Genomic DNA, 14,521 nt, shown 5'->3' with positions numbered 1-14,521 from the left:
ACTGTGAACCACGTGCACAGCAAAATATCAGGCTGAGCTAATCCCTGTAACGTTTCCATTAAAAAAAGGTAAAATAAAAGTCTGATAATATGGTAAGTCTCTTAAAACAACTGAAAATAAAAACAAAAAAGATCAAGAGAAAGCAAAAGGAAATGTAACAATTGGTGCACTTTCCTCTAAAACTATGCATCTACCAGAGGTATAAACAGTTGATTACATAGTAGCAAATAAAAAGAAGCAACAGCAATGACTCGGACAACCCCAACATTTCAGAGCATCTTGCTTTATACAGATACATCATTCCTCAGAGCGAGAAAAACGAGAGCGCAAAACAAAGCAAGGAGGATCCCAACGTAAATGAAGCAATAGCTAGTTTCCTCTTTTTTACCATGAGAAGCACCACAGCCCTTACTCTTAAAATGCTCCTTGAGCAGAAATCCACCTAGCGCACATTAGAAAAATCATGTTATTTTATAGCCTCGGTTTTCCCTTGTAGCAAGTGCAGAAAATTGTAAAACATTCCTGTGTGGCTATAAACAGTAATTTTTAAATTTATTACACATTTTTTCTAGCTTTAATAATTACACACTCACTTGAGAAAAGTTAGTAAATGTAAAAAAAGTAAAAACACACACACAAAAGTCTCATGTTCCCACCTCCCAGAGACAATTTTTTATATTATGGTACATCTTTTTCTTTACATTTTTCTACAAAATTTTATTTTTTATTCTTTATTTACTTTCTTTTTCTTTCTTTCTTTATTTTTGAGAGAGACGGCTCGTGAGAGTGGGGCAGGGGCGGAAAGAAAGAGGGAGACAGAAAATCCTAAAGAGGCTTCACAAGGTCACCTCAGAGCTCAACGCAGGGCTCGAAGTCATGAACTGTGGGATCATGACCAGGGCCGAAACCAAGAGTCAGATGCTTAACCGATTGAGCCACCCAGGCACCCCCAAGATTTGATTTTTTTAAACACATGTATGTAATCAAGTTATAGATAGTATTTTATATTCAGCTTCTTCTCTTTATTTTTTCATCACATGAATTTCCTCAGGTCACAATAAGTGTTTTTGTAAGGGAATCTCTTTAATAGCTGTAGTACGTTGCATTGTGCTAACAAACCATATAACCACTGTACTACATTATTCATTTATAATTATAAAATATTATAAATTTATAAAATACTCATTTATAATTAAAGAGCAGTTTATGCTGTTACAACTAATTCAACAAGAGGATCTTTATATGCCATCGTTGGATTTGGGCTTCTTATTTTTAAAAACTCCTACTTAATGGATTTCCAAAGAAGTTGCTTTAATATACTCCCCCTCCGGGAACATATGAGGCCATCATTAATTGTATCCTCATCATCACTACGTGTTAACTTAGAAAAACAATGCTAATCAGATAGTAAGAAAAGAAAATACTTTCATATGAAAGATCTTTAGTCTCTTAGGATGACTACCTTTAAAATAAAACATTTTTAATGATTAATGCAGGTTTACCACTATTGAATCCCTCTTCTCTAGAAGAAAAAGATGTAGGCTGTCCTTGTTCTGCATGGCTCCAATATACATGAATTTCAGTCACCATGGTTTTGTTAAATGACATCAGTACCCCAATGACACGGTTCCAACTTCAGTTACCACAGCGTATTGACTGTGAGTAACTGCATAAAGCACAAACTTTGCTGCTAACTTGTTAGTCGGTGATCACTAGGTATATGACAGCTGCCATTGTGGTCAGTGATCCAACCTGTCATTTCTCACAAAGTCCGCAAGGGACTGGTACTCGCCTGGATGCATTTAGTTCATGCACAGACAACACAGGTTGTAGCTGTGCTGCCTCTCTGTCTCTGGGTAATAGCACGTGACATTTTATAAAACTGGACAATCGTTAAGAGGGAGCTGGCCAGAAAAGATGAAAGTGCAGAAAAGAAATGAAAAGTGATGACACTAGAAGTGAAATTCCAATCAAACGTAAATTGAGTTACAGAAAAAAAAAAAGCACTAACTAGGAATGCTGATACTGCTGTTTGGCCAAAAAAAAACCCCTCCCATTCACATCTTCACATCTCCTGGAGATATTTCACGACATTGGAAGTACAAAGGATAAAATGTCAAAAGCTGATCCAAACTTAGAAGGGAGTGTGATCATTGAACAAGGCACAGAAAAGATGCTTACTATGGATCTTAAGGTTTCTGAACAGAAGACATGCACAGCTCAAACTACTCCTGATAAGGATTTTACAACAAAAATAAAGCTTTTAATTCTCAATGTTTGTTTTCATTTAGCATGCTAAATAAATACTGGTTTATTTTTTCATTTCCTTATTCACTTAAAACCAAGAGTAAGAGAGGTTTTAGTAGGCTGGCAACATTTTTTAAAGATCACAGAACAACTCTCATTTTTTCCATTGATTAAGATGACTTTACATGACTTCAGCCTGCATGGTCATTTTTATGGTCCCACACTACCATGCAAACTGAAGACTGTCTGTATATATAAGGACCATGTGAAATTTGTGAACTCTCACCAAAGTGTATCAGTTCCCACATCTTCTCCATTTACAACTACATGATACTAAATTCAAGAGCAGGTATTAATGGGTGAGGTGCTGCATGTGGCCTCAGATCAACAAAAGACAGAACAGACCCCTTCTCACAACCCAGTGCTCTGTGGGTCTCTGTGCCTTGGCTGGCTCCTGTCTCAACCAGGTGAATTGAAAATTAGACAAAAAAAAAACAAATGCCTTTTACTCTCTCCTTAAAACCAAAATAGTTAAGGTATGAATGTAGTCTTAGGTTAGTTCAACATTAAGATAAAATTACACGGAACATCTGCTCAAGCTTTGATCACGGAAACTTAAATTCCCAGAAGTAAATAAAGAGAGAATGAGAACTGATGTAGAAAAGACATCGTGTCCCTTGACACTTTGTCTGGGGGCCAGGGCACTTAAGCTAACCCTGCTTTTTTGCCATCAGGTTTAGAGGAATGATTCTGTAAAGTACCTGGCTTGAATTTCCTGAGCACGTTTCACGAATATCGCAATCATTTACTGCTTCTCGGCACACAGTCCCCATAGGCTGAAACTAAAATGAACAAAAATCAATGTGTAAAACTGTTGAAGAAAAAAAATCTCTCACAGTATCTATCGTCTTAAAAAAAAAGCAACATGAATATTTTTGGATAAGAATATTTTAGGCTGTTTTAAGATGGTAGTCTGAAGACCACAGTTACTGAATGAAACGTTCATTTAGTAAGTTTTCAGAGAGAGTTTCTCTTGTGTGAAAGAATTTGCATACTCATCACACAGAAGTCTTACAACATCTACTAAAATAGGGTACATCTTGATGGTACCTCTCCCCAGAAGGACAAGTCAGTCCATGTTCTACTAATTCTCCCTCTCAAAAAGGTTTTGGATTTACACTTTCCTCTTCATTTCTTACTGGCACCCTTGTCACATTACTCTTCTTTGGCTTATCTGCCAAGAATCTGAATGTTACATTCCGGGCTGAATTGCAAAAGTTAGATTTTCTGGCAAAGCAATTTCTTCCCATACTGTCCTTTATCTCCTGCCTCATTTTTATATAGATCTATGGCTTGGTCTTTTATTCTTGTCTAATGTTCTTGTTATTTGTATACCTGTGTATGGGAAGAGTCTTTCCTCTTTGTTTGTTTTTGCTTTTTCTTTTCTCTATTTTCAACTACCTCAAATATTTCTCATAAGTATAGAGATTACAAATAAAATTTTAAGCTCACTGAACTTATAAATTGCTAGAGTCTTTATCCTCACAAAACAGACACACAAAGTCATCATCTTCCTTCTCTCCTCTTCCATACTATTCTCTTTTCCTCTCCAAAATGCTAACAAATGCTATGCTTTTATGTCTACTCACACAAACACACACTCGATGTGGGCCCCTCCCTCCCCCACTAACTTCCATTTTCTCTGCCTTGCTCACAACCTTCCAAGCACTTGAGTTTCCTATTGTTCCTAGAATATGAACAGCCCACTCCAATCAGGATTTCAACAGTATTTCTTAGAAGATCGAAACAAAATTTGTATTCATTTAGTTACCAAGTATTTACTAGGCACTTAACATGTGCCAGGCACATTCTAGTCACCAGGGATTCAGTGGAGGAAAAAAAAGCACAAGAATCCTGCTTGCAAGGAACTCACATTTTAGTGGGAGTAAATAGGCCATGAAAATAAGGAAATAAACAAGTAATTTAAATTCATATACTCTGGTTCTTATCCTTCCAATTTCTTGGGATTGAGGTAAGTAAGCCACAATTTTAGAACATTCTCAGGTACAAATATAAGCAGATTTAAGATGGAGTTTATATGAGAGTGTAAATGTTCTAGAACTGCCAAGAAACTTCTGAAAGAAAGCCCAGTGAAGGACAGTTTGCTCTAAGTGCTGGGATATGCAGTAGATAAAGTGACCCAAATCCCTGCCTGCCCTCTTGAAACTTACCACTGAGTAAAGAAAAATAATAAGTCAATGGGCAATGTTTTAGAGCAGGGGTTGGCAAATTATAGCTTGAGGATAAAAAGTGGCTGTCCATCTGTTTTATTGGAACATAGCCATGCTGATTTGTTTCCGTATTTTTTTACAACATTTTTAAAAAGTTTATTTATTTATTTTGAGAGAGAAGGAGACAGCGTGAGCAGGGGAGGGGCAGAGAAAGAAAGGAAGGGAGAGAATCCTAATCAGGCGCCCTGCTGTCAGCACAGAGCCCAACGTGGGCTCGAGCTCATGAAGCTGTGAGATCATGACCTAAGCCAAACCCAAGAGTTGGACACTTAATCGACTGAGCCACCTAGGTGCCCCTTGTTTCTGTATTTTTGATGGCTGCTCTCAAAGGTAGAGTTGAGTAACTGAGACAGAGAGCTTATGACCCACAAAGCCTTAACTATTTACTACTTGACCCTTTACCTAAAATGTTTGCCAACTCTGACTTACAGATACTTTAGCATAAATACATACAGGGAAAACAGAGATACACAGGATTTCTCATCCTGTTTTTCTGTTCTCCCTCCTCCATTCACTATCCTGCCTCTGGCTCCTCCAGGAGGGTAGGGTGGGAGTAAGAGCCGGAGGTGCAGGATAGAGAGAGTGGCAAAAAGCTCTTACTTGACTGGTGTAACTGTAGCTTACTTTGGGGGATAGTTAATCCTGGCATTCTATTGTACATATTATGATTCTATTACTTTATATTTGTTCCTTGAAATATTCATATCACAAAGAGCCTAATTCTGTACTTCAAAATAAAAATGGCATTTTATAAATGGGCAGACTTAAAACATCGAAGATTAAAATAAATGATGGGGGACCCATTGTTACGGCGGTTGGAGAAGCTGACAGATTATATAGTTGATGCAGCCCAAATTTAAAAATGTCTGTTTCATATTTGATTTTATATTCCTTTTTTAGAAAGTGCTTTCAGAGATCTCTGCCAGTGCCTTGCTTGTCTTAAAAAGCTGCCAGAGACATAGTGATAAAGTGGAAACAACACAAATGCTGCCAGCAGATCTGGGATGTAACTTCACATTTATTCCTTAATAGCTGAATGAGCATATGCAGGTTATATCACTTCCTTAAGACCAGGATTGCTCAACTGGAAAAATAAGGATAATAATGCCTTTCCCAAAAGTGTGGTTGTGAGCATTATCTAAGACAGCAGTCTCAAGCAGCAATGATCTTACCCCCAAGGGGACATTTGGCAATGTCTGGAAATATTTTTGGTCGTCACAGCTGGGAGGGGTGGTGCTTGTATCTAATGGGCAGAAGTCAGGGATGTTGCTAAATAACGTACAGTACACAAGACACACCCTCAAAACAAAAGAAAAAATTATCCAGCCAAAAATGTCAATAGTGCCAGGGTTGAAAAATCCAGATACATGATGATATAACATAAAAGTGTTTACCACAATCCCCAGCACACAGTAGATACTTAGTATGATAGGTTCATATCCTACTCTCCCTTAACTCATTAGACTAACATTAGTCAATCAGCATATAATCAATAAGAGAGTGTTGCACGTATTTATTCTTCATTCAACAAATATTTACTAAGAACCTGTAGCAGTTACTGGGTAAGTACTAGGGGCACGTAGGTGGCTCAGTCAGTTGAGTGTCTGACTTTTGATTGTGGCTCAGATTATGATCCTAGAGTCATGGGATGGAACCCCATATTGGGCTCCACACTGAGCAGGGAGCCTGCTTAAGATTCTCTCTCTCTCTCTCTCTCTCTCTCTCTCTCTCTCTCTCTCTCTCAGCTCCTCTCCTGCTCAGGCTCTCTCTGCTAACAAAAAAAAAAAAAAAAAAAATACATACTAAGATGTATACCAAACCTCAGAGATAATGTAGTATACTGTACCAGATTTTATATGAGAAGAGGAAAAAAAAGAAATAGATTTATTTGAAAAAGATAAGCCTCAAATAACTTTTCGTTCTGATGTTAAGGCTTAAATATTTGGAGAGAGGTATAGGATGCCATTGGGAGGATGAAAACAGATAATGTGAATAAAGATGCATTCTAAACTCTCATGTGAAGTGTTATCATGTCTAAAAGTACAGCTTCTGATCTCTCAACTGCTAATGCAAGAAATATACCAAGCAGAGCGGCAAGGAAAAAGAATCACTTGGCTTTACAAAGAAAGGAAAAACACAATCCGAAGGTTAGGAACACCTGGCTTCATACAATGTGCATATTTCTCAGGGAGGCAGTAATAAGAAGACAAACTGAGGAGATTAAAAAGGTTCAGGACCCAGCTCTGTGTCTCACGTGGTACAAGACCCCAGGCACACTCGCACTTAGTCACTCAATATATCTTAGACACTACTATTGTTATTACATTATATTTACCCAGTCTTAACGATTAAATCAAATATATCCTCTTTTTTTGTCAATTAGTCATTGCTCAACATTTATTTACCTTGCATTTCTTACAACAAAGACCATCGCTGCATTGAGAGTCTTGAGTCAAGGTGCATTTCTTACAACACTCTGCTCCTTCAAGGACACATTCCTAAGGAATATAAACATTTGTAAAACATCAGAAAATCATGTCATTTTCCTGAAAGTTGCAGAATATTTTTTAAAGAAAAGTATATAGACCCCCCCAATAATAATCTTTCTTCCATATATCCTATGAAACTTCCAGACATAACACCAGCTCTGTATGTCTCAGTGTGTGGAATGACTCTGAATAACCTAAAAAAAAAAACCATCAAAACACCCAGAGACTTACTGCAGGGGTCCCACAGTCACACTCCTCTCCAGTTTCGATGAAGCCATTGCCACATTCAGGAGGATCGAGCAGCTGCAGGATGAAACCAAAAAGACAACTACAATTTAGATAAATCAAGATCAAAGACCTTATGAGGGACCGTAAGTGCCACACCTACGCATGCGGCATACTTATCAGTCATTTCAAAGTATATTTTTATTTTCCCAAACTTGAAAGCTTAACTTTAGAATTTTAAAACTGGGAGCTTTAGAACAAAAGTGTCTACTTCTGTTTCCATTTCAGATTTAATTATATTTACATAAGTAACATACATATCAAGTCTAGTAAATTACACCAAAATAAAGATGATCTAGCCATTGACCCTTGAAAATTTCATTTCAAAGAGGAAGCAAGAGATTTGGGGACAGAAAGTCTGTTCAAATCTTGGCTCAGCTACTTATCTTGGGCAAATGGCTTGTCATCTCTGAGCACATAGGTGCCTTAATATTTCAAGCAAGAATAATAATAATATTAGCTGCCCATCTACATCACAAATTATTGTGAGAATCAAGTTCAATTATCTGTGAAGGCCAACTAACTATATCTCCTTGTGAAATAGAGAGTTATTTCATAGACAAGTAGGAAAACATCACAAAAATTAATAAATCCATTGATTTATTTAATATTAAATAGAACTCCTCCTATTAACATAGTTTTACAGATAACAGTAATAATAATTTGCCCCAGAGATGGAAGCAACTTTTGGCCTGTACAAGAGTATATTTTAAGGCCATTTTATCTTTTAACTCTGTATCAATTACATTATCTTTTGAGCATAACTTACCTTATGGTGATAGTTAAAATTAGTAAGTAGCTGCTATGTTCCACTTACATATTACTTATTCAGAAGTTCGTCAAAGTTTATGTGTTATAGAATGGGCTGGAACACACACCTATCACAGACATACACCCACACATACACTTTCTTAACTAATTAGAGGGGGGAAACAGAATTAAAAAAGCAGCAATAACAACAACAAAACCCCCACCTGATTTCAAATATTCTCTTCTCTCCTACAAAATGATCAAAACATCTTTAGATTCTATTTTCAGTTGAAAGGGATCATAACAAATCAGACAGCTTTAAAAGCCAAACTAAAACTTATTAAGGTGAAAAACACACTTATTCTTTTACTCTGAGTTCAGAATAATCAGTTATTTTGGTAAAGAGGCTTGAATTGTTTTTCATTTATAGCAGCAGGGATTTAGATCAAATATCCCTTCTGAAGTTTTGCAACAAGTCTCACAATTATCAAGTTGCTTTTCAAGGCAATATGATACTCTTCCTAAATTTCACTGGAACAGAGAGAGAATGAAACCAGGAAAAATGATTATAAAGGCAATGCCACCCATTGCTATGGCACACAGAATCACGGAATGGTTCACATAATTAACAAGGACAAAGCTTTCTACTGCATGCAGTTTTCCAAATGCATGAGGAAATTACTGCTTTCAAGTCAGTAACCAGAAGATGCCCTGCATGTTGGAAAAGCCTCTGACAAAGTCTAAGTACACAAAGACTTTCTCCTTTTCTGCTGTAAGCAGCCTTGGTTTTTATACTGAGAAGTAATGGTAATTTTAATCATATTGCTCATTCTGAAAGGCAGTGGTGGGGAGTAATGTGGGAAGCAATGCCCTCCTTGCTATCAGTATGAGTTGTGATTACATATCCAACAAATAAGGATCCAAGAACATGACAAAGAAGGCAAATGACACCATCTTTGTAAGCTAATTATTTTTCAGAAGGAACACAATCTTTCTACCTGCTTTCTATTCCTATCAGAAGAGCCCCAAATGCCCAAAATTAAGGCTGACTTTAAAATGCAGACATTTTAGGGGCGCCTGGGTGGCTCAGTCAATTAAGCATCTGACTTCTGCTCAGATCATGATCTCGCATTCATGGGTTCGAGCCCCACATCGGGCTCTATGCTGACAGCTCAGTGCCTGGAGCCTGCTTCGGATTCTGTGTCCCTCTCTCTGCTCCTCCTCCATTTGTGTGCTCTCTCTCTCTCTCAAAGATGAATAAACATTAATAAAATGAAATAAAAGCAGGTATTTTAGGGCTCCTGGGTGGCTCAGTTGGTTAAGCGTCCAACTTCGGCTCAGGTCATAATCTCACAGTTCGTGAGTTCAAGCCCTGTGTTAGGCTCTGCGCTGACAGCTTGAAGCCTTCTTCGGATTCTCTCTGTCTCCCTCTCTCTCTCTCTCTCTCTCTGCCCCTCCCTGGCTTGTATTCCCCTCCACCTCTCTCTCCAAAATAAATAAATAAACATTTAAACAAATAAAATAAAATGCAGATATTTCACATATCTAGTATATGTACATATAAGCCAAGTTAGAAAACCTTCTTTTGTAAGACCCAATGGCTAAAAACTTGTGCTTGTAATAGATTATAATACAATATAATATATATAATCTAACAACTGATTATTATTAAAGATTATTAACTAATAACTCTGATCACAGTTATTACCTTGGAAGGTTTGTTGAAAAGGCAGGCACCACCCCCACTATTCAGAAAGTCATGATACTCTTCAATATTACATTGAGTGAATTTTTTAGGAAGATAATACCTAGAAGACAGAAGAAAAGCAATAATTGGGTACAATTTTAGTCCCTTATCTGTATGTTAGTCTTAAATTTGAACATTGTTAGAATTGCAACATTATTCTTAAAGATGAAAGAATAAATTCCACTTACGTACAAAATTTGTGTTAAATCCGTAAGACTTTCATTCCACCAATACATTTCTAAATTATTCACTGGGTAAGTAATCATGACTATGGGTTATGCATTGTTAGCATACACATGCAAAGGAAACAACACATACCTGTATTTTCAATCAAAGAGAGCTAGGAATACTTTATTTCATAATGAGTCTTTCTTAAATATTAAAACCGGTCTGGATCCCAAACCGCACAACATCTTACAAAGTAACTGATTTATAATCTATGAATGTGTCAAAGTCATGAAAGTCAAAGAAAAACCAAAGAACTGTTCCAGATTAAAGGACACTAAGAGACATAAAACTAAACACGATGCTTGATTCTGAACCTTCTGTTAAAGGGGCATTTTTGAAATAGAGGGCTAATCTTGAATGAGGGCTAGGAATCAGATGATCTCCTTGGTTGCACTGTGGTTCTGTAGGAGGAGCTGGTCTGTAGGGAATGCACACTGAGGTGCTTGGGGGTGATGGGGCACCAAGTTAGCACCTTAAGATTCTAAGAAGTTTCTTTGTTATTATTCTTGAAACTTTTCTTAAGTTTATGTCTATATATATATATAAAGAAAGGTATACCAAAAAAAAGTAATAAAGGATCAGTAGAAAAGGAAATGTGGCTAGAGAACAGTGGCAATGTATATTAAGAACCTTCAAAATGAGAAATATCCTTAAATCTGATAATTGTGCTTTAAGAAATTCTTCTTGAGGAAATAACTAGCTATGTGTACAAAGATGTTGGAACAGAGGAACTTCCCACTGGAAGTTACACAATTTATTTATTACACAAGTTGTAATAGCCAGCACTATGAAAATCACCTAAATGTATAGAAATAAGAAACTGCTAATTAGACTGTGATATATTAATAAAATAGAATATCATGTAGTTATTAATAATCATGGTGTCAAAAACTACTCAGAGAAATGCTGACTACATAATATGTTAAGTAAAAAATGAATAAACAATGACATATGCAAGATCCAAATTTTTTTTTTTAATTTTTTTGTTCAACGTTTATTTTTGGGACAGAGAGAGACAGAGCATGAACGGGGGAGGGGCAGAGAGAGAGAGGGAGACACAGAAGATCCAAATTTTATAAAGCAAGAATAAACATGGAAAGAGAAAAAAATACTAATTAGCAGTATTTTCACATTAACCTTGGCTATTACCAAATAATGAGACAAGGAGCAATTAATATTTAATTTTCTATTTTTCAAAAATTGTTTTAATTGAACATTTTTTTCATGTTTATTTATTTTTAAGAGGAAGAGACAGGGTGCGGGCCGGGGAGGGGCAGAGAGAGAGGGAGACACAGAATCTGAAGCAGGGTCCAGGCTCTGAGCTTTTAGCACAGAGCTCCGACACGGGGCTCGAACTCATGAACCACAAGATCATGACCTGAGCCAAAGTCGGACGCTTAACCAACTGAGGCACCCAGGCACCCCTAACATTGAACTTTTATAAAAGTGAAACATAATTAAAAGAATAATGGATAGTTTTTATAAAGTCTCTCCCACCAGCCTGCAAGTACGATGTCCATTTATATCCCTTCTTCTTTCTACCACAAAGGTTAATGCTTTGTGAATCAATTAATGGAATTTACAATGATTATTCACCCTAAACTAATTTGTCAAGTGTTTCATGCCAAATAAAGGTATCCTGGGTTTACGTTATCTGAATTATTTTACTTCCTTCACTTCATCTTCCTAATAGGTCATGAACTTTATGCTTTATTTAAGAAGTTTGTTACACATATTACTTACTTTTTCCTTCCATTGCCTATACCCTAGTCAAAGTTTTTATCATCTTCCCCTCTAATCCATCCTACGTATCTCTGTCTGAGTTATGGGATTTAAATAGGATTTCTTTAAGTTCCCTCTTCACTCTACTGGCCAAAACTTGAGATAGCTCCCTACTGGGAAAGAAAAAAGTGACTAATTCTTAGTGTTGGACCCCTAGTGTTGGAGTCCAACTCTAGTTCAGCCTCTACCCTGCAAAGGAGCCCTCTGGGGCCTCAGCCTGGCCCAGCCTCCTGCCCACTGCTCACCTGGGGGTTTAGTCTGCTCTTAGCAGTGACAGGAAACTCACCACCTTATATGAAAGTTCTTTCTACATACAAAGAGTTGGAATTTGTGGATTTCTCTTACCTTCACCATGCCAAGTCTGACTTCCTATAACTGTCACACACAGTTGTGTGGTTACCTGTGTCAAATAAAACTAACTCCTCTACCATGCCATGGCTCTTCAAATACCTGAAAGCCGAAATCTCCCTAGGCTCTTCTCAGAAACTTCTTTTTTTTTTGCAGGCTACTATATTTATTTTGAAGGGCAACTATATCTATCTATTTGCAGGGTAATGTATCTATTATAGTCAGTGCTTTCTTAAAATTTAATTTTTATATCTTTAAAGGACTGGTGGTCATTTCAACATGCTTTCCAACATTTAGGAGTACACAGAAACTTCAGAAAGTAGAAATGAAAGGGAAGTACCCATCAGAAATACATGTCCATAATTAGTACTGTTAGGTGACGCTTGACACAGCTCAAATTTTATATAGCATTGTGCTAGACAATGTCTTACGTTAGAAGCTTTTCTCTTGCACACATCTATTTGATGTAAGAGGAGTTCAATGCAAAGAGCTATATATATATTTCTGAATGTCGCCATTTGATCTTGCTACACATTATGCTTAGTCTAAGTAGATTGTCTATAAAATTTTGTTTCTAGTAATTAAGCAGAATAATCAAATATAACATACTAAATAGCTTTTAAAAGATAAGGACCTCTAGCTTTCAATTTAGTAATTGTTGGAAAATTACAGCTATGGATAAGGATTTTTATCATTTACTTTTATTACTAAACAGAAAATCCAAAGGTATTTTGAAAAATATTTTAATACATGTTTGCATACACATTCCCTCAATCATTTGTTTTCCTTGTCATACATTTCTTGAGAGTTCAAAATTCAAACACCAATGAATATTTATTGAAAATCAAGTGTATCAAGAGATGATGGTGTGAAGTCAAACAAAAATATCTATGTAATCTTCAAAAAGTCACAGCTAATTGGTGAGTATAAGGATATATGGAATTAAACTACAACACAGGAGTTGAAATTACAATAAATCTAAAATGACTAGAAGCGTGGTTAGAGAAAAATGAGAATTCCAGATGAAGACAATATACTAAAGGAAACAAAAGAAGCTGGAAATTACATTAATGGTGAGCAAATTTTTAAGAAGCTTAAAATCAATGGAGGATTATCGTTAGAAAATTTTAAAAAAAGGCTGGAAACCCCTGTATAATTATGGCAATAAACAAACCGACAACCATGAACAGCAGTGGAAAATGAGGTTATAAGTGATGATGAAGAAAGATTATGCATATCTAAGTACTGGAGGAAGAAATCCAAATCTTATTCTTCAGACAATAGAGACTCACAAAAGTTCTAAGCAGGAAAATGATTCACACACATGAAGAGGAAAGTACAGAAATTTGTGCTGTATATTTTCAGTGAACTAGGGCTATATATTATCAGCATAGATAAATCTTACAAACATAAAGATCAAAAAAAGCAAGTCACAGAAGACTACATATGACTCCTTTCATATAAACTAAAAGTTGCAAAGCAGTGCTATGTATTACTTCAACACACACACATATACACTGTGAAAGGTGCTTGTGAATGATACGAATCAAATTCAAGATAGCAGTTACTTTGGTTGGGGCTGGGGACCAATAAGAGAGAACACAAGGAATATTTAACTATGTAGGTGGTGTTTGTTTGTTTAGGCTGGGTGATGGTATACAAGTGTTTACTCTTCTATGCTTTATACCCTTTCAGTAATGATGGAAATGGAGTTCAGAAGGGGAGAAAGGAAGGCTGAAAGTTGCCTGAGTATCTGGAATACTATTAAAATAATAAGAGCTAAGAGCTCAAGACGATAAGAGTTTAAAGGAGTAGTGATGAGCTTGACATGAAAAGAATGGTTGTACAACTTATTTAGGAAAAATAAATAGAAGACTGGCATCTGATAGTGTGTGAAGGGTTTAGAAATGAAAACCTTTCTCAGGACAGCAAAGTGTACACATCTCTTCCCTACTCCTTGCTCGGTGACGTACTATTGGTAACCTGAAATCAGCAATTGTAGGAGTATTTACACCACAAAAATCTGAGAAAGCTACAAATCCAGGCTCTTTTCTTGTTTTTGATTTTGAGTATCAGCTTACTAGCACATTACTGTTTACAACCCATTTAATTAGAATTGAAGAGACAAAAGAAAATTAGTAGGTAAGCCATGAAGAACACACCTGTTGCTCACTTCTTACATTTCTAGCCTAGATTGAAGCCTACAAACGTCTTTGGACTACTATCTTAACTGACGTCAATTGTTTTCATAAATAAGAAACTATTTTGTGAAAATACTTTATAATACAGAGCCATTGAGAAAATCTACTTCCGATTTTCTTTTTAAAGTCTTTGGTGAGGTTGCGTGCACTAAG

At 36.4% G+C, this 14,521-nt stretch overlaps 1 protein-coding gene across 31 annotated transcripts in view; it reads right to left on the bottom strand.

Annotated features, from left to right (window-relative positions):
• ADAM22 (ADAM metallopeptidase domain 22) overlaps positions 1–14,521 on the bottom strand; it is a 239,311-nt gene that overhangs the window by 48,381 nt on the left and 176,409 nt on the right. For all 31 annotated transcript variants that reach the window (XM_019825419.3, XM_019825413.3, XM_019825415.3 and 28 more), the window contains exons 15-18: positions 9,771–9,870; positions 7,259–7,330; positions 6,944–7,036; positions 3,009–3,089 (exon numbers count right to left, since the gene is read on the bottom strand). In XM_019825419.3, the coding sequence (XP_019680978.1) occupies positions 3,009–3,089; positions 6,944–7,036; positions 7,259–7,330; positions 9,771–9,870 (346 nt within the window). The remainder of the gene's footprint in view (positions 1–3,008; positions 3,090–6,943; positions 7,037–7,258; positions 7,331–9,770; positions 9,871–14,521) is intronic.

The sequence above is a fragment of the Felis catus genome, chromosome A2, assembly GCF_018350175.1.
Source record: "Felis catus isolate Fca126 chromosome A2, F.catus_Fca126_mat1.0, whole genome shotgun sequence".
Classification (NCBI taxonomy): Eukaryota; Metazoa; Chordata; class Mammalia; order Carnivora; family Felidae; genus Felis; species Felis catus.
This window is presented reverse-complemented; position numbering and strand designations above follow the sequence as displayed.